This window comes from Callospermophilus lateralis, chromosome 1 (assembly GCF_048772815.1).
Source record: "Callospermophilus lateralis isolate mCalLat2 chromosome 1, mCalLat2.hap1, whole genome shotgun sequence".
Lineage (NCBI taxonomy): Eukaryota > Metazoa > Chordata > Mammalia > Rodentia > Sciuridae > Callospermophilus > Callospermophilus lateralis.
This window is the reverse complement of record NC_135305.1, coordinates 185,336,091-185,357,885: the sequence shown is the minus strand read 5'-3', so window position 1 is coordinate 185,357,885 and position 21,795 is coordinate 185,336,091. Positions and strand designations below refer to the sequence as shown.

At 43.9% G+C, this 21,795-nt stretch overlaps 1 protein-coding gene across 5 annotated transcripts in view; it reads right to left on the bottom strand.

Moving 5' to 3' along the window:
* The window catches only part of Kat2b (lysine acetyltransferase 2B), a 105,838-nt gene extending 84,356 nt beyond the window's left edge, over positions 1 to 21,482 (bottom strand). For all 5 annotated transcript variants that reach the window (XM_076842814.1, XM_076842819.1, XM_076842825.1 and 2 more), the window contains exon 1: positions 21,101 to 21,482. In XM_076842814.1, the coding sequence (XP_076698929.1) occupies positions 21,101 to 21,409 (309 nt within the window). In that variant the 5' untranslated portion in view covers positions 21,410 to 21,482. The remainder of the gene's footprint in view (positions 1 to 21,100) is intronic.
* Between the last annotated feature and the right edge of the window lie 313 nt (positions 21,483 to 21,795).

Genomic DNA, 21,795 nt, shown 5'->3' with positions numbered 1-21,795 from the left:
AGTGGAAAAAAACCAAATGCCCATCAATTGCTTGATGCATGAACAAAAATGTTATTTATCCATAAATGGAATATTACTTGGCAATAATAAAGAATGAAGTGCTTAAAAAAAAATGAAGTGCTAATACACGCTAGAACTTGCATGAACCTCAAACACATTATACTCAGCCTAATATGCCAGTCAAAAAGAGAGCCCTTATTGCAGGCCCCAGTGGCACAGGCCTGTAATTCCCAGCCACTCAGAAGATTGAAACAGGAAGATTACAAGTTCAAGGACAGCCTAGGCAATTGCTGAAGACCCAGTCTCAAAATAAAAATGACTGGGGGATGTTGCTTAATGGTAAACTCCTTATCTATAATGGTTAAGGTCCTGGGTTCAATTTCCAATACCAAGTTCAAAAAAAAAAAAAAAAAAGACCATATACTGTATAATAATCCCATTTATATGAATAGCCAAAAAAGGCAAATTTATATAGATAGAAAGTAGAGTCACCTGGAACTGAAGGAGGAATAGTGTCAACTGCAAATGGACACAATGATCTTTTTGAGTTGATAGAAACCAAAAAGGAGATTACAGTGATGGTTATACAACTTAACTTCCTAAAAAGTACTGATGTTTACATTTAAAACCAGAGAATTTTATGATATTTAAATCATACAGACCTCAAAGAAATTGCTTAAAAAAAAAACACACACAAGAACTGCTAATTTTAGCAGATAAAGGAAGAAGGCAACTGTTGGGGCAAAATCCTGCATTAAGGCACCTTCACAGCTGTCCTTTCTGTTTTAGCCAAGACTCTGAAGAAAGTCGCAGAAAACCAGCCAAAGTCACCAAGCCCTTCTGACTCATTCTTTTAGGCGACCGAGAGTAAACTTGGCACATTATAATACTGAACCAATCATGCCCATAAGTGTTGGTGTCCACCATCTTCCCTTCTTGATCATCTAACTCTATATCCTTGAGCTGAGACTTCCCAAAAATGTGCCCACATCTCTATGACCTGAACCAGAGCAAGCTCGGAATGTGTGTCTTAAAACTGAGTATGCTCATTCATGTGCCTGCCCCCAATGAGCTTTCCTGATTGAATATGTATAAGCTTCCAAAATAAAATCTCCTTGCTTCCTTTCCTTGAAGAGAGCACTGCTTTGGAAATAACTCCATTGCTTTCCTTACCTGCTGCAGGCAACAAATCTTTCTCCATTCTCTCTTTTTTCTTTAGGTTCTGCTATTTGGCTTTCCACTCATGGAGATGAGTATCCATCACATTTGGCTACACTAGGGACAAATTATCACTTCAAAGATGGGATTGAGCCCACAGGAGGTGCATGCTTGTAATTCCAGATACTGCAGAGGCTGAGGCAGGAGCACCATAAATTCCTGGGCAATTTACTCAAAGTGCAAAATGAAAAGGGCTGGGGATGCAGCTCAGTGATACAGTGACCCTGGATTCAGTCCCCAGCGCCACACAAAAGTAAGGGGCTGTGGTTACAGCTCATTGGTAGAGTACTTGCCTAGCATGTGTGAGGCACTGGGTTCAAGCCTCAGCACCACGTAAAAATAAACAAATAAAGGCATTCTGTCCATCTACAACTACAAAAAAAAAAAAATTTTTAACTAAATAAATAAATAAATGAAGGTATTGTGTCCATCTACAACTAAAATAAATAAATTTAAAATGTTTTTTTTTAACAAGAAAAACAAAAGGAAAAAGGGAATCAGGTGTTTTGCAAAGATTCCCCAAAATACATCTCAGAATTGAGGATTATTTTCTCTGCATAACTTAAGGAAACTTAATAAGCTACAATGGGATGGGGAGCAGAGGCATGGAGGTCTTCTCATGCAAAACCCAGTCCTTTGCTGATCTAAAAGAGCAAAAGAAGCTAGTGTCTAGGTGGCTGCACCTCCACTGTGAATTTGTCTGGGCAAAAGAGAAACAGCAAATGACAGGAATAAGTGAGTCATTAAGTAGGTTGCCCTGTTTTTAACATTAGTGGAGAGTTCGAAACAATTAAAACTTGCTAATTATAAAGACCAGTATCTGTAGTGTTCATTTTGGTCTCCTACCAAACGCCTTTGGCTTGCTGACATCCAACTTTCTGGTCTTTTCATCATTCAAGCCAAATGTTCACATTTGGCTTGAATTTCTGGATAATGAATCTGGTTCCATTCCTGGAATTGCAGAATAAAATGGAAGATACAGCCTCAAGGGGGGTGGAGAAAAGGCCCCTAGAAAAGAAATGGTTAAAAAGAAAGGGTGAGGCTGGGGATGAGTGGGTTACAACCTCATGAACTGGGGTGAGTGGGTTTCCTACCTTATGAATAGTTTGAATTTTCACCTTAACTGGTTTTTTTTTGTTTGTTTGTTTTTTTAAGAAAGAGTGAGAGAGAGTGAGAAAGAGGGAGAGAGAGAATTTTAATATTTATTTTTTAGTATTTGGCGGACACAACATCTTTGTATGTGGTGCTGAGGATTGAGGATCGAACCCGGGCCGCACGCACGCACGCCAGGCGGGCGTGCTACCACTTGAGCCACATCCCCAGCCCCTCACCTTAACTGTTTACAAGTGTTATTATTATTATTGTGGGGGAGAGTGCTGGGGATTAAACCCAGGGGCACTTTACCTCTGAGCTATATATATCCCCAGCCCTTTTTTTTTTTTTTTTTTTTAATTCTGAGACAGGGTCTTGCTACACTGCTGACACTAGTCTTGAACTTTCACTCCTCCTGTCTTCAGCCTCCCCAGCAGCTGGGATTACAGGCATGCAACACCACACCCACCTCTGCAAGTATTTTGAAAATGATCTTTTAATCCTATTTTAAAGCAACAATATTTTAAGTGACTTGTATGTAGCTGCAAATGAAGCAAAAATCTTGTTGGAAGTGAGTAGCTTAAAATAGCACTGATGTGATTTGGAACAGAACTCAAACTTCAATCTTCACAGGAATTACCTGGAGGTCTAGTCACAATACAGATTCAGATTCCCTTAGTCTGGGGTAGAACCTGAGATCCAATGTTTCTAAAACAGTTTCTGGATGAAAAGCCAATTCTTGGAGAAGCAAAGATCTAAAAGAATACAGATGGTTTGATGGATGCAACATGTCTCTCCCTTTAGGATTAATTTAAGCTTTTCATATGCAAATTAAGTTTAAATGGCTAAGTGATCCTTTCTGAGACATAAACTCATTTTTCGACAGTGTGACAATCTTTCCAGTTCACACTGTGGTAGGTGGAAGACCAACAAACACCATAAAACTATGACTTAAAACAGATTTTACAAATCTGAGGCCTGGTGCGGTGGTGCAGGCCTGTAATACCAGCAACTCCAGAGGCCGGAAAATAGCGAGTTCAAAGCCAGCCTCAGCAATTGTGAGGCACTAAGCAATTCAGTGAGACCCTGTCTCTAAATGAAATACAAAAATAGGGCTGGGGATGTGGTTCAGTGGTCAAGTGCCCCCGAGTTCAATCCCCAATACCAAAAAAAAAAAAAAAAATTAGAAGAAATCTGGGGACTGGGTGGAGAATGTAGCTCAGTGGCAGAGTGCTTGTCAAGCATAAACCAATCCCAGTGCTGCAATAAATAAATAATCTGGGGGCTTGCCTGGTGCAGTGATGCATGCCCACAGTACCAGCAATTTGAGAAGCTGAGGCAGGAGAATCAATAGAGGCCAGTTTCGGCAACTGAGTAAGACTCTGTCTCAAAATTTAAAAATGAAAGTGGTTGAGGATGTAGCTTAGTGGTAGAGCAACCCTGGGTTCAATCCTGACTAACAGGGGGGAAACTGGGGGGACTTGTGATCCTAGTTAAAAGAACAGAGTGTAGGGGAGAGGGGGTCCCCAGGGGAGCAATGTTGCCTGGAATTGATATCAGAAACACAAGAGGAAGGAAGGAAAACAATCACCAGTGAGCTAATTCACTAGCAGTAGCATCTCTGAAGACCTTAATTAATAGTGTCATTTTGATCTGAAAAGCCACAGAGAACCACAAAAACAAATATGAGGAATGTGTTCAAGGATCCAGGAGAATGGAAATCATATAATGAGAAAATGACCCAGCCCTGGTCATTCAAATGATTTTCATTCATGCTCACCTAGCTTATTCCAATATCAAATCAAGAGAAAAATCTTTATTACATCTGGAAGTTCTTTTGCCTGTGCTGAAGCTGAATAAGAAACTACCTTCCTTGTGCTAAATAATTAGGTCTGGGGCTATGGGTGTAGCTCAATGGTGTAAAGGCTTGCCTAGCAAGTGTGAGATGCTGGGTTTGATCTCCAGTACGAGGAGGAAAAAGAAAAAAGAAGTCTGGTTGAATCAAAGGCCCAGAACCCTCAGGCAATATCTCAGGGGTTGGAATGATGCCAGCAGCTACCAATGGCCTGGGAGTTGGCCAGATACTTCATTGCGTGGGAGTCAGCTCTCCAGGACCAAACCCAACAAGCTCCTCTCCTGAAAGAGTCTCAGGAGGTCCTGAGATAAACCAGGGCCTATAAACTGGTGCCCTCAAGTTTATTTAGCACACACCATCTCAGACTTTTTTTTATCTTTGGAGATGCCAAAGCAGTCAGCTCAGTCTTCAACACAGTGGAAAGATTTATCAAACTGCTCTGTTGGCATCAAGTTAACTCAACCAGCTGACTGACAGAATGTTTCACTCCTCAGCCTGTTGTTTTGGCACCAAGTCAAATGGGATGAGCAAAATAATGCCTTACATGTTTGCTTCCTAGGACAGCTCATATTCTTGTGGTATATCAGTCATTATCTGCGCTGATGACTCTCCAGTCCACCTAACCAGCCCAACCTGCAAAGCAGAACTTGCAGCCCACATTCCCAACTGCCTACCTCTGGCATCTCTGACCAGAACGTGCTTCACCAAGGCTTGCCCTCAACTCTAACACCCCCACTTTCCACCACCCTGTGCCCACTCCCTGGTATTACGCTTCCCCAGCTGCTGAGGCTCAACACAGGGGTATTCAATGCCTCACAAAAAGCCATCCGAGTCTTCCTTCAGAGTTTCAGATTTACACCTTCTTCATCCGCACCGCCAGGGAGGACCCTCCTCCAGGCTCTATCTGCCAATTTGAAGAAACACTTCCTCTCCGCTCCCAATATTCCCACTCCCAACACTACACTTGACACCCTCTCACATCACTCTACTCAAAATCTCATTTAATCAATAATGTGGAAGGGAAGGGAGGGGGTAGAAAAGATGGTGGAATGAGATGGACATCATTACCCTAAGTACATGTATGAAGACACGAATGGTCTGAATATACTTTATATACAACCAGAGATATGAAAACTTGTGCTCTATATGTGTAATATGAATTCTAATGCATTCTGCTAACAAATTGGAATAAAAAATATTTAAAAAAAAAAAAAAGGAAAAAAAAAGTCAATAATGTGGAGCATTTGTGTTTGATTCTTTTCAAGGCAACTGTAGACTAAGTAATCTTCTTTTTCCCTCCCAGCAGTCTAGTAGGAAAAGTAATTCAATGCTTAGTGAAGGGGTGTGGCTTGCCTGAGTTCACCCAGCTGAGAAAGACCAAGGGACCAAGACTAACACCTAGAATCCTGTCTAGCACTCTTCAAATATAGTGTGCTTCCTCTTTCATTAAGTACAAAGACACTTTGGGGGGCAGGAGGGATTGGGGAGTGAACCCAGGGGTGCTTAACCACTGAGCTACATCCCCAGCCCTTTTCATTTTTTATTTTGAGACAGGGTCATGCTAACTTTCGTAGGGCCTTGCTAAGTTGCTGAGGCTGGCCTTGAACTTACAATTGCCTGCCTTATCTTCCAGGCACTAGAATTACACTGCACACAGCCATAAGAAAGGACTCTTGATTCACACTCATCTCAAACCTGCTTTTCCCATGGCCTTTCCCAACATGGGTAAGTGGAACTACCATCATTTCAGTTGATCTGGACAACCCTTCACACGTTATCCCTCATTTCTGTGTTTTCCTAATCCGGTAGTGCCACAACCAACTAGGTCTTGTTCCTTGGGCTGGGGATGTGGAGTAAGTAGTAATGCACTTGCCTAGCAACGCACGAGAGCCTGGGTTCAATTCCCAATACTTGGGGGATAAGTGGAGTCTTGTTGCATCTACTCACATAATATGGCCTCTAAGTGACTACTTCTCACCCCCTCCACTGCTACTACCCTCCTCCAAGACACCATCAATACCTAGACTACAATAACTTCCGATTTTTCTACTTTCTCTTGTACAATTTATTCTTCAGGGAGTAACCAGATGGTTTGTATTAAAATGCAAATCTGGAAGCTAGAGTTGGCAGCACAGAACTGTAATCCCAGCTATTTAGGAGGCTGAGGCAGGAGGGTCACAAGTTCAAGCCCAGCCTAGCCAACTTTACAAGTCATTCACACAAAATTTAAAAACTTCAAAAAGTCCTGGGGGTGGAGCTCAGTAGTAGAGGCCTTGACTAGCAACATGTGAGCCACTGAGTCCAATCCCCAGTACCAGGGGAGAAAAAAATTTCTAATCTATATTTAAACTATGGGAAACAGTCCTGACATCCACAAGAGATGAACAAATTATGGCACTTTTGTACAACAGAATACTGCTCAACAATAAAAAGAAAATGAACCGGTGATGAATGCAACAACACGGATGAATTTAAACAATAATCCACTGAATGAAAGAAGAGTATATAGGTGCAAGTACCATTTATATGAAAACTAACCTACACTCACGATCAGTGGTTTTCCTGAAGGAGAAGGGACCTGCATGCTCAGTGGTAAAGTGGCTGCCTGGCATGCATGAGGCCCGGGCTTCCATCCCCCAACAGAGGGAGAAAAAGCTGAACAGCAAGGAGCAGAAAATAGTTTATCTATTATAACAGAAATGTTCTACTTCTTGACACATATTTATCAAAACTGATTATACTGAAGATCTGGGCGTTTCACTGTGTGAAAATCATACTTCAGCAACCTGGTCTGCCGTTGCCTTCCCCACCTCCACTCCTACACTCACCCCGCTTGCCCTCCTCCACCCAGCAACACTGGCCTCCTGGCAGCCCTTCAACATGCCAAGCCCTTTCTGGCCCCAGAGACTTTGCATTCCCCACCTGGCACCCTTATCCCTCACTGTGTTGTCATTCAGGCTTCATGGTGTCCCCTCAGCAGAGAGACCTCCCTGGGCACATGTCTGGAGGAATTCCCCGGGCATTCTCATTTAATTCTCTGTTTTCATTCTCTGTGTGGCACTTACCACATTCTGTCATTTTGTTTATTGTCTGCTTCTGCTCCCAGAAAGCAAACTCTGCAAGAGTAAGGGCCCATCTGTCACTGCATCCCCAGTGCCGAAATCAACGCCTGGCACACTAAAATAACAATTTGTTGAATGAACAGAAAAAGTTCATAGCATCACTATTTTCAATTTGCAGCTATGAAACCTGAGCCCCATAAAGGGTGAGGAGCCCACCGTGGTCACACAGCCAGAACGCAGATCTATGTTCTTTTGCGAGGAAAGGGGTTACTAGAGATTTAACTCAGGGGTTCTTTACCACTGAGTCATATCCCCTCTTTTTTTTTTTTTTTTTTTTTTAAGAATTTAACCTTAGCTGGGCCTGTAATCCCAGCAGCTAGGGAGCCTGAGGCAGGAGGATCGCAAGTTCAAAGCCAGCCTCAGCAACTTAGTGAGGCACTTAGCTCAGTGAAACCCTATTTCTAAATTTAAAAAATACCAAAATAGGGCTGGGATGTGGCTCAGTGATTGAGCACCCCTGGGTTCAATCCTCAGTACCAAAACATAATAATAATTTAACCTTTATTTTTCATTTGTGGACCGGGTGCTATGGCACACGCCTATAATCCCAGCAGCTTGGGAGGCAGAGGCAGGAGGATGGCGAGTTCAAAGCCAGCTTCTGCAAAAGTGAGGTGTTAAGCAACTCAGTGAGACCCTGTCTCTAAAAAAATAAATAAAATGGGGCTGAGGATGTGGCTGGCTCACTGGTCAGGTGCCCCTGATTTCGATCCCTGATACCCCTGCCCCCAAAAAAGGATGAATTTTTTAAATTTGTTTTTTATGTGGTGCTGAGGATTGAACCCAGTGCCTGGCCCTTGCTAGGCAACTGCTGTACCACTGAGCTACAACCCCAGCCCCCTAGCCCTTTCTATTATTTGTTTTGAGACAGAGTATCACTAAGTTACTTAGGGCCTCTCTAAGGACTGCTGAGGCTGACCTCCAACTTGTGATCTTCCTGCCTCAGCTTCCAGAGCACTGGGATTACAAGTAGTGCCACTGCACACAGCTCAAACCTATGTTCTAAACCACTCTTTGGTTTTGCTTGGTTTTATTCTGTTCACTGCACCTGAGCTGGACCTCTGTCTACATTTCTACCTGTCCATAGCTTGTGATGGAGTTTCTGTGTCACAGACTTTATGTTTAGTAATTCACTTTAATTTTTCTTTTCTTGCGTATCTGTCTTCCCAGTAATACAAGGAGCTCCTTGTGGCTTTCATTTTCTTCTACACACATAGCACAGAGCTGGGCCCAGGCACCTAACCCAGATGTATGTGTTCCCTTGGAGGTGAGGTGACTCAGGTAGTCCTGTGGGTATGTGCAAATCCTGGGTTACATGACTCACTTTGTTATTTCCAAGTGTGCTGACCTTGGCTTCCTTGGCATTCTGCCATCCAATTTCAACACCAGCTTGTTAAAGCTGATGCAAATTAGCGCTGCCACCTTCAGTCACTGTGATATTACTTGGTTCTTGTCCCTGTACTTCTAGAACCTGCTGCACACCACACAAGCTTCCCAGAGGGCTACACAAGATGAGAGCAATGAATGGGGACTGATTACGATGGTGTGGAATTTAATAGATACATCCCTAAACATCTTGCCCTGAGGTTACTGAAGAAATTAAATGTCCTCCTGAGATTAGACAGTGTACCATTCCAAGTGAATCATTAGAGAGATTATGCACAGTTTTCCCAAAAATAACTAAGTTCATCTCCTGATGTAAAATTATGAGCCCAAATTAAACAAATTCTATTGTAGTCTTAAGTTAAAATGAACAAAAAAAATATATTTAGAAAATACACTTTAATACACAGTTGATTTTTTTTACTAGTTCACTAATAAAATACAAACTTTTAAAATATAGGATTAAGCTGCCTATCCCTCTAAGAAATACACATTCAAGGGAGAATGTGTATTTCTTACTTAACCCCCCAAACAACTCTCTCTCTTAAAATAGCCTGTATCCCTCCCCTTGAATGTATATCTGCTTTCCTAAATAAATCTGTATATATCTATGGGAAAGAAAAAAAAAAAAAACATAGCATAAGACCTTTTCTCACTTTGTGGGTTTCAACTTGCAGATCTCACAGTACCTCTGTGAGAATTCCATTCTAATTTACAGAAGAGGAAACAGTGGTCAGAGAAGTTCACATCATACATACAGAGAAGGACTAAAATGTAGGCCTGACTTCTCCTTGCTTGGTCTAGTAACAGCAGTTCAGGCAGTCAGACAAGTGTGGTTGTCACCAGATCTTTATGAGCTACTGAGAACCACAGTTAGCTATGAGTAGATGTCATGCCAGCCTCAACTGGCAACTGCTCTACTCTGCTCTGGATCACATGGCTAGTGTCTAAACCTCTCGGAGCCTGTTTTCTCATCTTTAAGACATGATTTCCTTTCCTCCAGTCTCACAAAGCCTCTGAATGCAAAATGAACCTTTTATTCAACAAATACTGAGTGCCTACTATGTACAAGGTGTAGACCACATAGAATATGAAGTAAATCCAAGACCCTACTTTGTGGAGGGAGGCTTCTACTCTCATAAGGGAAGTAGAAAAGAAATCATTTTAAAAGTATATGATTTTCAGGGCTGGGGATATAGCTCAGTCGCATGCACAAGGTCCTGTATTCAATCCCTGCACATATATATATATATATATATATGATGTCCAACTGTTGATAAATGCAGTAAAGGAAAATAAAGTGATTTCAGATTGATGGACAGGTTGCTGCTATTGGAGATAGAGGTGGAAGAGGGGAACAGGAGTGATTCTCTGAGAAACTGGACTTTGAAAACAGACCAGAAAAAGGTTTGACAAGAAAACACAGAAGTACTCAGAGGAGAAAAATGTGCAAAGCAGGTATCACAGACAAAAGTTTGCTCAGAATGACAAAGGAGGGACTGGGACTGAGGCTTAGTGGTAGAGGACTTGCCTCACATGTGTGAGGCACTAGGTTTGATCCTCAGCACCACATAAATAAAGGTATTGTGTCCACCTACAAAAAAAAAAAAAAAAAAAATTTAAATGACAAAGGATTCAATTCTATTCAATTCTATTTCTATTAAAACTAAGGGATAAATTGCCATAAGAAGTTTGATTAGAGCCGGGCATAGTGGTACATGCCTATAATCCCAGTAACTCGGGAGACTGAGGCAGGAGGATTACAATTCCCAGGCCAGCCTGGGCAAGTTAGAGACCCTGCCTTAAAATGAAAAATAAAAAAAGGGCTGGAGATACAGCTCAATGACAGAGTTTCCCTGCATTCAATTCCCAGTACTGAAAAACATAAGTCTAAACAGGAGCTACCTAAGCAGAAATCTTCTAAAGTGGCCTCGACTATAGAATGAAATGTTAGAAGAATAAATAAATGGCAATAGGTATAATACCCCATGCTTACACACGTTCTCAGTTCAAAGATGAAAATCCCATTTGGCTAAATATATCAATTACAGAAAAGATTGATTTATAGATGGATAGTTCACATGACTGATAAATAAAAAGCTTGTCGGGCTGGGAATGTGGCTCAAGCAGTAGCGTGCTCGCCTGGCATGCGTGCGGCCCGGGTTCGATCCTCAGCACCACATACAAAGAAAGATGTTGTGTCCGCCGAAAACTAAAATAAATAAATAAATAAATATTTTAAAATTCTCTTAAAAAAAAATTAATAAAAAGCTTGTCTTTATATATTCAATACTAGTTTTCGGGCATGCAGATGCTACCAAAAAACTGAGAGGAGATGAACAATAATCTGTTTCTCACTGCCATTTCTGGGGATAAGGTGGCATTAAGTGGCCTCCAAGTCAGTTCTGGAGAAGATGGAGATGACTGTTCTCTTTCCAATATCTCCATCCACTAGACCAATATCACAGAAGTGTCACTAGCCCTGGACCTCTATGTATTAGGTTCTGGCCAGCCTTTTAGGAAACCTGCCATCATTCCTAACATATGGATCCACACAGCCTGCAGAATACAATGTGTAACAATCCTAATCATCTTCCAGAACAAGGGCACTGGTAGGAGGACATGATATTTACCATTTGGGGACTCACCAATACAGACTCCAGGGAGAAGGAACTGGGCAGGCTGAACATTCCACCAACTGTGACATCATCACCGCCTGCCCCCACCTCCCCTCCTTCTGCCTGGCTATCATTCCATTCTTTATTTACATCTATTTGGCCAACTCCACACTGATTTTTTGTCCACATTCCTGCCTATGTGGGCTCTTCGAAGCATACCTAAGTTCCAAATTCCCATTCTTTCTTTCAAAAGTTTAACTAAAATCCATTGTATTACATCCTTCACAGCCATCGACTCCATCATCAACAATGGATGGCCGTTTTTAACTTGTTTTTTTAATTTGAAAACATGTGTCTTTGCAAACTACTGCTACACACAACAGCATGGCTGCATCTCACAGGCATAAGGTTGAAAGAAACCAGACACAATGCATTCATACCATATGATTCCATTTATGTGACATGTAAGAACAAATGAAACTCATCTCTAGTAACAGAAGTCAGAATAAGGGTTACCAGGGATAGGGAGGGGGCACAAGGGAACCCTCTGAGGTTCTGGAAATGTCCCATAAATATGGCTTTATCTGGCACCAGTGGTGCAGATGTCCACATTTGTAACAATTCTATGAGCTATTAACCTAGGACTTGAGTACTTTATTGTATGCATAATAAACTTGAAAGTTTTTTTTTTTTTAATGACTTTCCTTTTGATGCTGCTATGCATACAGTCCTAAATAGAGCTATTTGGGGATCTCTAAAGCTTCAGGATAGTCAATTCTTTACCTTCCTGACACAACTGACACCTTTTGCAGCCTGAGTAGGTATCTCTTTCATCTTCGCTCAACAGGGAATTCTATTGGGCCATGCCAGTGATCAGTCTTGATTGTCAGCTTTAAAACAATCAAAAGCATGCATATGACTGTCCTGGGTTGGTACTACAGAATGCTTACTGTGCAGGCCATAAAGTATCAGTGGCCTAGAAAAGCCTTTGAACATACTTTTCAATAGGAGGACAATAAATGTTAAAGGACAGAATAACTGAAGTAAATGAAATTCTCTCCGGAAACCATTAGGAAAACAAATCCCCCCTACCCCATTAGGAAGTTTTGAAGGAGGAGGAAAAATGGTGCACTTTAGAAAGAGAACCTATGTGGGTCAGTGCTCTCCTGAGCAACCACTGAAGCCTGAGAAAGTCACTAACCTCTCTGGGTGTCAGTTCCCTGCTAGTAAAACGACCTGCCTTACCTTCCTCTTACCCCAGGTAGAAGAATCAAATGACCTGAGATACAACACTTTGCAAAAGATGAACTGCTGATACCAATGGAACACTTTTAAAAATAAAAGAGATGTTTGTGGAATGCTCAGGTTCCCAGAACTTTCACATATGCTAGACTATTTAATCTTCAAAATAGTCAATAAGCTTGCTCCTTGACTCCCACTTCACCAAACAGGGAACTGAAATAGGGCAGTTAAGTGACCACCCAAGGTGTCCAGCATGAGGGGTAGGGGGCTGGCAGAAAGGTTCCCTGGAGTTCTTCACCAGTTTCTTCTGTTTAAATTAGATGACCACAGCAAAAAGGCACAGAGCTCCACGAGTAGGGAACTTGACAACGTCTTTCTAAATAGCCACCTTTCTCTCAAGGAGAAAGGAAATAAATCAGAATCCACAGAGCACTGAATATCCAAGTTTTAGAGGCGCTGAAGTGAGTATTCAGATCTTTCTTCTGAAAAGCAAATATGACAATTCTTCCAATATTGCTCACTTAAAAGTGTGTGCGCCTCTCCAGGCACAGTGGTGCACACCTGTAATCCCAGCTGAGGCAGGAGGATCACAAGTTCTAAACCAGACTCGCAAGTCAGCAAGAGCCTGTCACTTTTCAAGTACACACCCCCCCCAAAAAAAATAATTTGGGGGGGGGGTGTACTTGAAAAAGAGTTGGGGATGAAACTCAGTGGTTGAGCACTCCTGAGTTCAATCCCAAGTACAGAGAAAAATAAGAAAAAGAAGGGGGGAGGGAGAAAAGAAAGGAGGCGGAGGCCAGGGAGGGAAGAAAAAAAGAACTGAAGAAGTCAGACTATTGATTTATTTGAATTACAATGTGAACAGGCAACTGAGTTTAAATCTGCCAGGTAGCTTTAAAAACAAACAAACAAAAAACCTTAAAGGGTGCTACATCACAAGTTGCTATTTGCAAGCACTTGCTTCCTAAAATGAAACAGTCTTCAGCAGATTTTGTTCTGCTGTGCCCTGTAAACTAATTTCTCAGGTACATAAAACTACAAATTGCAACCTGAAAGTTTTTCAGGCTTGAATTTTAATCTTCCTTGAAATGTTATAAGAAGACACAATTAATTATGGATCTCTTTCTCTCAGGCCTACCCCACCCATCCATCCTTATCCCACCACCAACACCACTCCTTTACCAGGAATTGAACCCAGAGGCACTCTACCTTTGAACTACATCCAGAAACTTTTTTTTTTTTTTTTTAAGTTGTAGATGGACACAATACCTGTATTTATTTATTTATTTTTATGTGCTGCTGAGGATTCAACCCAGTGCCTCACACATACTAGGCAAGTGCTCTAACACTGAGCCATAACCCCAGCCCCTCCAACCATTTATTATTTTTTTTTATTTTGAGTCAGGGTCTTGCTAAGTTGCCCAGGCTGGCCTCAAGCTTGCCATCCTCCTGCCCCAGCCTCCACCCACTCCTCCAGATATGTTTGCTTTATATTCAGTATCCTCTCCACATTATTAGGGCTGTCACATTAACAATTTTTATTCATGATAGTTTTATATCTCAGGCCTTTTGTATTGTGCCTGCCCAGTGAAACATTTTTCTGTGCATGCTGAGCTCTATGATACTTAGAGCCTTTTAGAAAAGTCACAGCATGAAATAATTGTACGCTATAGATTTATGTAGCTACAGGCTGATCTTTTAAAACAACATTTTATCTACCTCACTCTGGTTTGTATCTTGCTGTAACAATACTAGCTGTATAAAGAGTCTCCAAAAAGATATTTTTAATTTGCTTTCTGTCTGCAAATCAATAATCAACTGATACAAAATATCACCTTAAAGAGCTGGCTGGAGCAGGCTGGAATGTAACCTAGAGTTAAAGTGCTTAGCTAGTAGCCTGAGGCCCTGTGCCCCATTCCCAGCACTGGAAAGAGAAAAGAAAGAGTGAAACAGTAGCAGAAGGGGGAAGGGAGGCTAAAGCAGGAGGATCGCAAGTTCAAAGCCAGACTCTGCAACTTGGCAAAGCCCCAAGCAATTTAGCAAAATGCTGTCTCAAAATACAAAAATAAAAAAAAGGATGTGGCATAAGTGAATTGCCCCTGGGTTCAAACCCCAGTACCAAAAAAGAAAAAGGAGTGGGGTATAAAGAAAGGAGGAGGGGAGAGAAGGAAAGAGAAGAAGAAAGAAAAAGGGGGAAATTTGACAGGAGGATACTTTTAGGGGGAATGGAAAAGTTTTTAGCAGGGGACTGGGAGCAAGGTGTGGAGGCTCACACCTGTAATTTTAACAACTCAGGAGGCTGAGGCTGGAGGATCACAAATTCAAGGCTGCCGTGGGCCTCTGCCTCCACAGAGATTCTATCCTGCAGATTCTATAGTCCACATTACTTTTTTAGATCAAAACCTTTACTGGGATTGAACCCAGGTAAATGCTTTATCACTGAGCTATGTCCCAGCCTAAATTGTTATTTTTTAAGTGAAGACTAATTTTATAGTTTTGTGCCCCTGTAACTCTAAGTGTTGAACTCAGCCTAGTATCTAAGTAAGCAGACTCTCCATAAATGCTTGGTGACCACAGACTGATACACATAAGGTATCAAGCAGTTTGTCACTATGAACACAGTATCTTTATGTCCTGGGATGTTTGGAAACTTTTTTTTTTTTTTTTTTGGCTAACTTCAAGACTGAAGAAATGGTCACCACTTAAAAGATGCAATAATACAGGCTCACAGAAAAGGTAAGTTACTTGTGCCCAAGATCTTGCCAAGTGGCAGAGCTGGGATTCAAGACTAAATCCCATGTTTTCTTAACTTCCCAGTTAACAGGTCCTCCCTCCTCTGAGCTGCTATTAAGATATTACTAGATACTGGACACTGTATTGCCTAGAACAGCCCCCCTTATTTATTTATTTTATTTCTTGGTACCAGGGACTGAACTCAGAGGTCCTGAGGCACTTAACCACTAAGCTGCATCCCCAAACCTTTGTTTTGTAGTTGTAGATGGATAGCATGCCTTTATTTTTATGTGGTGCTAAGGATGGAACCCAGTGCCTCACACATGCTAGTGCCTCACACTTTGTCACTGAGCTACAACCACAGTCCCTGTATTTTTTTAATATATATATTAAATATATAAATGTATTTTTATATTTTTTAAAAAATATATATTATTTTATATATATTATATAATATATTTTTTACATATATATATATATATATTTTTTTTTTAATTGTAGGTGGACACAATACCTTTATTTATTTATTTTGATGCAGTGCTGAAGATCGAACCCAGTGACTCACACATGCTAGGCAAGCACTCTACCACTGAGCCACAATCCCAGGTCCTGTATTTCTTATTTTGAGACAGGGTCTCACTAAGTTGCTTAGCGCCTCACTGAATTGCTGAGAGGGGCCTTGAACTTGTGAGCCTCCTGCCTCATCCTCCCAAGCTGCTGGGATTATAGGTGTATGCCATTGCACCCAGCTCTGGACAGCCCTCTTTAAATCCTCAGTTATGTCATGAGAGGGAGAGCATCATTCCTACTTCACAGACAAGGAAACCAGGGCTGAGGTGAAGTCCTTGTCCAAGATCACACTGCTGGATATACTAAGATTGTTAACTCAGATTAGTATGAAGTAACTCTAAACCCATGTTTTTAGCTACTATACCCCGTTACACCCCCACCCCACCCCCACCCCAGTGTATGACCTATTCCTTTGGGAAGGGTCAATCAATGGGTCTGTTTCTTAAGTTAATAGGTTACTTACATTTAATTCAAGGAGATTTGGATTTGGGCTTTTCATACATTCACTTGAAGTTTCTTTTAAATTTTTGTTTTGTTTTGTTTTGTTACCAGGGATTGAACCCAGAGGTTCTTAACTAGGGAGCCAAATCCACAGGCCCCCCCCCCCTTTTTTTTTTTTTTATCTTTGAGACAGGCTCCTTTTTAAACTGCTTAGGGCCTCCCTAAATTGTAAGGCTGACCTCGAACTAGTGACCTTCCTGCCTCAACCTCCCCTGAGGGGATTCATGACAGCCACCACACCCAGTGATGTTTCTTCTAAAACATTCAAAACATAATCCCAAAGTATGCCTATGATCCCAAAAACTGGAGGCTCAAGTTTGAGGCCAGGGAGGGACAGGAAGACCTCAAGTTTGAGGCCAGCCTGGACAACTTGAGGAGACCCTGTCTTAAAAAAAAAAAAAGCCAGGGATGTAGCTCAGTGGTAAAGTGCCCCTGGGTTCAATCTGCAGTTAATATAATAATAATAACAGGTTGGATATGTAGCTTAGTGGGAAAGTGTCCATGGGTTCAATCCCCAGTACCAAAAAAAAAAAAAAAATGGTCCCACCAACACATGTGGGATACCTAGAATTGCCCTCCGTGAAAAATCTCCTTCAACCAATTGTCAACAAGCAGTCACACCAAAATTTCACATCTATCCCCTAACAGTTAATTATTTCCTCCATTTTCTGTTCTCTAGTCCAGTCACTTGGTCAATAAACACATCACATGGAATCTATTCAGAGGTTCTAATAAACACATATCAAGTAATCAAACTTACTTACAAATCTCCATAAAACCACCAGGAAGGAAGAGTACAGAGCAGTCTGAGTAATTTCTAAAGGAAAGGCTGAGCAGGGGGGTAAACAGAGAAGGCAAGGAATCAGAGATGTGCAGAAGAGTCGGGAGTTAACTCTGGTTTGGATTTGGGGGTTTGGTTTGTTGTTGTCCTTGTTTTGTTGCTGGTGACTGAACCCCGGGGCTCTGCACATGCTAGGCATGTGATCTATCACCAAGCTGCACTCCTAGCCCCAGGAGTTCCTTTTAAAGTGAGGTGAGAACAGTTTGCAGTGCCCGTGAACAATGTGTGCAAAGGCCCTGAGATGAAAGGGAACCATGGACTCCAGGCCCTGAAAAAGGGCCAGGAAGAGCAGTGGTCATACAGGGCCTGGTGGACCCCAGGAAACAATCTCAAGGATCTGACGTAGAGACACAAGATTGTCAGACCTGCATTGTGTCACACACAAGCAAAAATGACCCTCTGAGGCAACCTTTGCCAGGACACAGTTCAAAGAACTCTACTCTGGATCCTGCAAAACAAGTTTGTTTGTTTTTTTTTCATTTCTTTCTTTCTTTTTTGTCCCCCTCCCCCTCTTTATGGGGCGTGGCATTCCACCCTGGCTGTGAACTAGATCCCTTCTTTTTTGTTTTTGTCTGTGAAGTTTAAAGGCCATATCTTTGATCAGGTCTGGTGCTTGTTTTCCTTTCAAGAACCCCTAGTAAACTACATCTCTTTCCAGATCCTACCTCTAACCTCTCTACTCTCTTTCCAACTTGCCAAGGGGCTATGGCAAACTGTATAACAATCTGTCATCTGGGGCCTGCTCTAGCAACTGTGGTGACAGGCTGAGAAAGAACCCCAGATTCTGCACTCTCAGAGAATCATCATACCCAATCAAGCCCAATTAAAAAAAAAAAAAAAAAAAGTTGGGCCCACACCTGCAATCCCAACAAGTCCAGAGGTAGAAGGATCACAAGTTCAACACCAGGTTTGATCAACTTAGTGAGACATTAACTTAAAATAAATTGTAGAAGGGGCAGAGGGGTGTAGCTCCATGGTAGAGCAGCCCTGGGCTCAACCCCCCAGTACCACAAAAAAAAAAAAAAAAAAAAAAATCCTAGATGTCACTCCTCAATTTAAGAGTCTTGGATTCCCCAGCACCCACTTGGCCACACAACAGCCCTCCCAAACCAGGGACTCCTGGCAATGGAGGCCTGGCTTGGGTTGGCCCAGCTCCAAGCTTACAGATCTGCTTTCAGTTTCTTCACTACAAGAAGTTTTACCCCACCCACCCTGCACTGCCAAGAGTCCTCAGCAGCAAATGACACTTCCTCTAGGAAGTCATTCCTATACTACCCATGCCTCTAAAATATGAGCTGCCCTGCTCAGAGACCTTACACCACTCCAAGAAAGCTTTTTTGTTTTGTTTTGTTTTGTTTTTGGTACTACGGATTGAACTCAGGGGCACTCAACCACTGAGCCACATCCTCAGCCCCGGTTTGTATTTTATTTAGAGGCAGAGTGTCACTCAGTCGCTTGGCGCCTTACTTTTACTGAGGCTGGCTTTAAACTCACCAACCAAGCGGGGATTACAAGTGTGACCACCACAATGGGCTCAAGTAAGTTTTTTTCTTTTCTTTCTTTCTTTCTTTCTTTTTTTTCTTTTTTTTCTTTTTTTTTTTTTTTTTTTTTTTTTTTTGGCAGTGCTGGGGATTGAACCCAGGTGAATCCACGGTTTTGTGCATGCAAGGCAGGCTCTACCAACTGAGCTATATCCCCAGCTCAATTAAGTTTTTTCTAAACTTCATTGTAATTGGTCCACTGTCTTCCTCCCTAGAACTTCAACACACACATCTACACAAGCATGTGTGCATGTTAGTAACTCCATAACAGATCCTGAGTGTCACAGGCCAACCACACACCAAGCACAATGCCTGGCTCCCAGTTGAGACCCCTCAAAATATTTGTTGAATAAATCAGCTAGTAAAAATTGACCCATTCAATTGCTCGGCAGCAGAGAGGCCATTAATAAGAGAGGTTTTCCCTTCTGTGAGTTCAGTTGAGAATGTGAACAGGAAACTCAAGTCAAAAACTTTAGAAGAGATGCTTCATCTCACTCATGGAAATCTTAATACATGGGAGGTGTGTGAATGTGTGTGTCTCTTCCCTGCCTCAATGAAGGTCAAATATATGCATGGTTTTAAATACAACTGAAATTTCAGGAAAGTTCTCAGAAATTAAGATAACAGCAGCCAGCAGGAAGAAGAGGTGCAGGTGATAGGAAATCAATAAATAAATTTAAAAATAAAGCAAAGGCAGAAACACTGAGCTGACTCAGTTCTTACACTAGCCCACTGTGGCCATCAAGTAATTGAATGCACCCTTGATTCTACGCAGAGTTTTCCCTTCTGCCTGTTACACTTTCGGGTCCTCTTTTATAACCAACTCCTGGGCTTCCACCTTCTTTGAGAGGATACTCCCCACTTGATCTTTTTTGCATTCCTTCTTCAGAAATACCAACTGTGTGGCATCATTATTGCACAGTTCCCAATTTCTCAGCTGAATTCAGAAGGAACTAGTAATATATTGTCCAGGTATGAATAAAGATCTTGCTACACAGAAGGCTGTCAGAGAACTAGCAAAGTTTCACCTGGGAGTTTATTAGAAATGCAGATTATCATCCCCACCCCAGACTTTCAGATACAAAGTCAGCATTAGGACCGGCTCCCCAGCTGATTCTCATGCATATTAGTTTGAGAAGCCCTGGGCTAGATCCTCTATTCACTCCACAAAGGTTAAATGAGCAAAGATAGGAGGACAAAGTAAAAGCTCAACAACATTAGGCAATGCTGTGGGAAAAGGGTAAGCACAAGCATTCAGCTACCATTAAGAGTTCCTGTAAATACCAAAAGCATCCCCACCAGGGAGACATTCTAGCAGGACTAATAATCGGCACACCAAAATTCCAAAGTGCCACTGCAGCACAGTTTTGGGAATATGGAATGTATGAACTTGACCCTGTTTGCAGCAGGCGGGAAGAATAGATGGGAGGTGTGTGTGTGTGTGTGTGTGTGTGTGTCTTCCCTGCCTCAGCCACAGGCCGCAGGAGCTGACAAGGCCAAGTCCCCGCCCCCCTCAGCTGTCACCCTGTCAAAACAAAGCCGCTGCTGACAGCGCAGGGCCAGTCCACCCCGCGGCCTCGGGCAATCTCCTATCTCAGGAGCAAAGCCCTCACAACTGGATCTGCAGCTGGGGGCCACAGGGTGCCTAGAACTGGCATGGAGAGGAGATGGCAAGAAATGTGTCCTCAAACTGAGCAGTAGCGCTCGCCACGCTGGGCTGTCACCTTGCCAAATCCTGTTTACACCCCGAGCAGCTGGGACGGCGCTTTAACTAAACAAGTAATAATACAATAATGACAGGGCTGTCACCGCGCGCCGAGGCCTCCAGGCGCCACAGGACCCTCGCCTCAGGCCATGCCCACCTACCCACCAGCATGTTCCTCCCTTTAGCTTTCCTAATGCTCCGAAGTCCAAGACCTTCTCCGCCCTCACTCCTAGAACCCAGCTCCTCCCAGTAGGAGTAAGGCTAGAGGTCGAGCGTAGAGAGGACCGCTCAGATCCCCCCAAAAGATGTTATCCCAGCTTTGGTTAGTACGCCACACCGAATACCGCTCCACTCCCGTGAAAGTGGCTGCGGCGAGCTCCTACAAAGCAACAAAGCCCCAGGGTAGCCCGGGAATTGGACTACCCGAGGGTACTCTTTCCACGGGGTTGAAATGAAGCTCTCTCCTTCTGGGTGAATCCCCTTCTTCCAACCCAACGAGACTCTTATCCGAGAAGCAGCTAATTGCGCGCGGGCGACAGCAGCACTTCCGCGGTGCAGCGGCCCCAGGCGGGAGGCGGGAGACTGGAGGCGGGAGGCAGAGGTGGGGGCGGGGGGAGGGGCGGGGGTCCCGCGGGCCGGGCCCCTGGCCCCCAACTGCGGTCTGGGAGCGCCGAGCGGGTACCTTGCAGGCGGAGTACACTCCGAGTTTCTCCAGTTTCTTGGCCCGCGGGGCGGAGCGCAGCTGAGCCTTCTTCACCGCGATCCGGGCCGAGCCACCGCCTCCCGGTCCTTCGGCCGTGCCCCCCGCAGCCACTGCTGTCGCCGGACCGCAGGCGCCCGAGCCCCCGGCGGCGGCGGCGGCGGCACAGGGGGAGCCCTGCGGCGGCGCGGGCGGCAGCGCTGCGGGCGGAGGGGGCAGCGCCCCGGTCCCGGCCCCTGCCCCGACTCCCGCCCCGCAGCCGCCCGGCCCGGCCCCGCCAGCCTCGGACATGCCGCCCCAGAGCACGGCAGGAGGCGCGAGTGTCAGGCGCCGCCGCCGCCAGGGTCTCCCGCTCGGGCTTTGGTCGTCGGGAGCGCGAGACCCTCCCCCACGCCCTCCCGCCCCCTGCGCCCACCCCCCTCCCCGCCCCCGCCCGCCCCCGCGCGCCGCTCGCCCGCCCGCCCGCCCGCTCCGGCCGCGGCCCGCGCGCTGAGGGTGGCTGCGGCGGCGGCGGCAGCTGCTCCCCGAGGAGGGAGGGGACTAGCGGCTCCGCGGCCGCCGCCGCCACTGCACACGCCCTCCCCCGGTTCTCCTCCCCGGGGCTCTGCTCCGCGCCCTGGCCGCGGACATGTTCCTCGGGGCTGCGGACCGGCGGTGCGCACGGGCGAGTGCCGGCC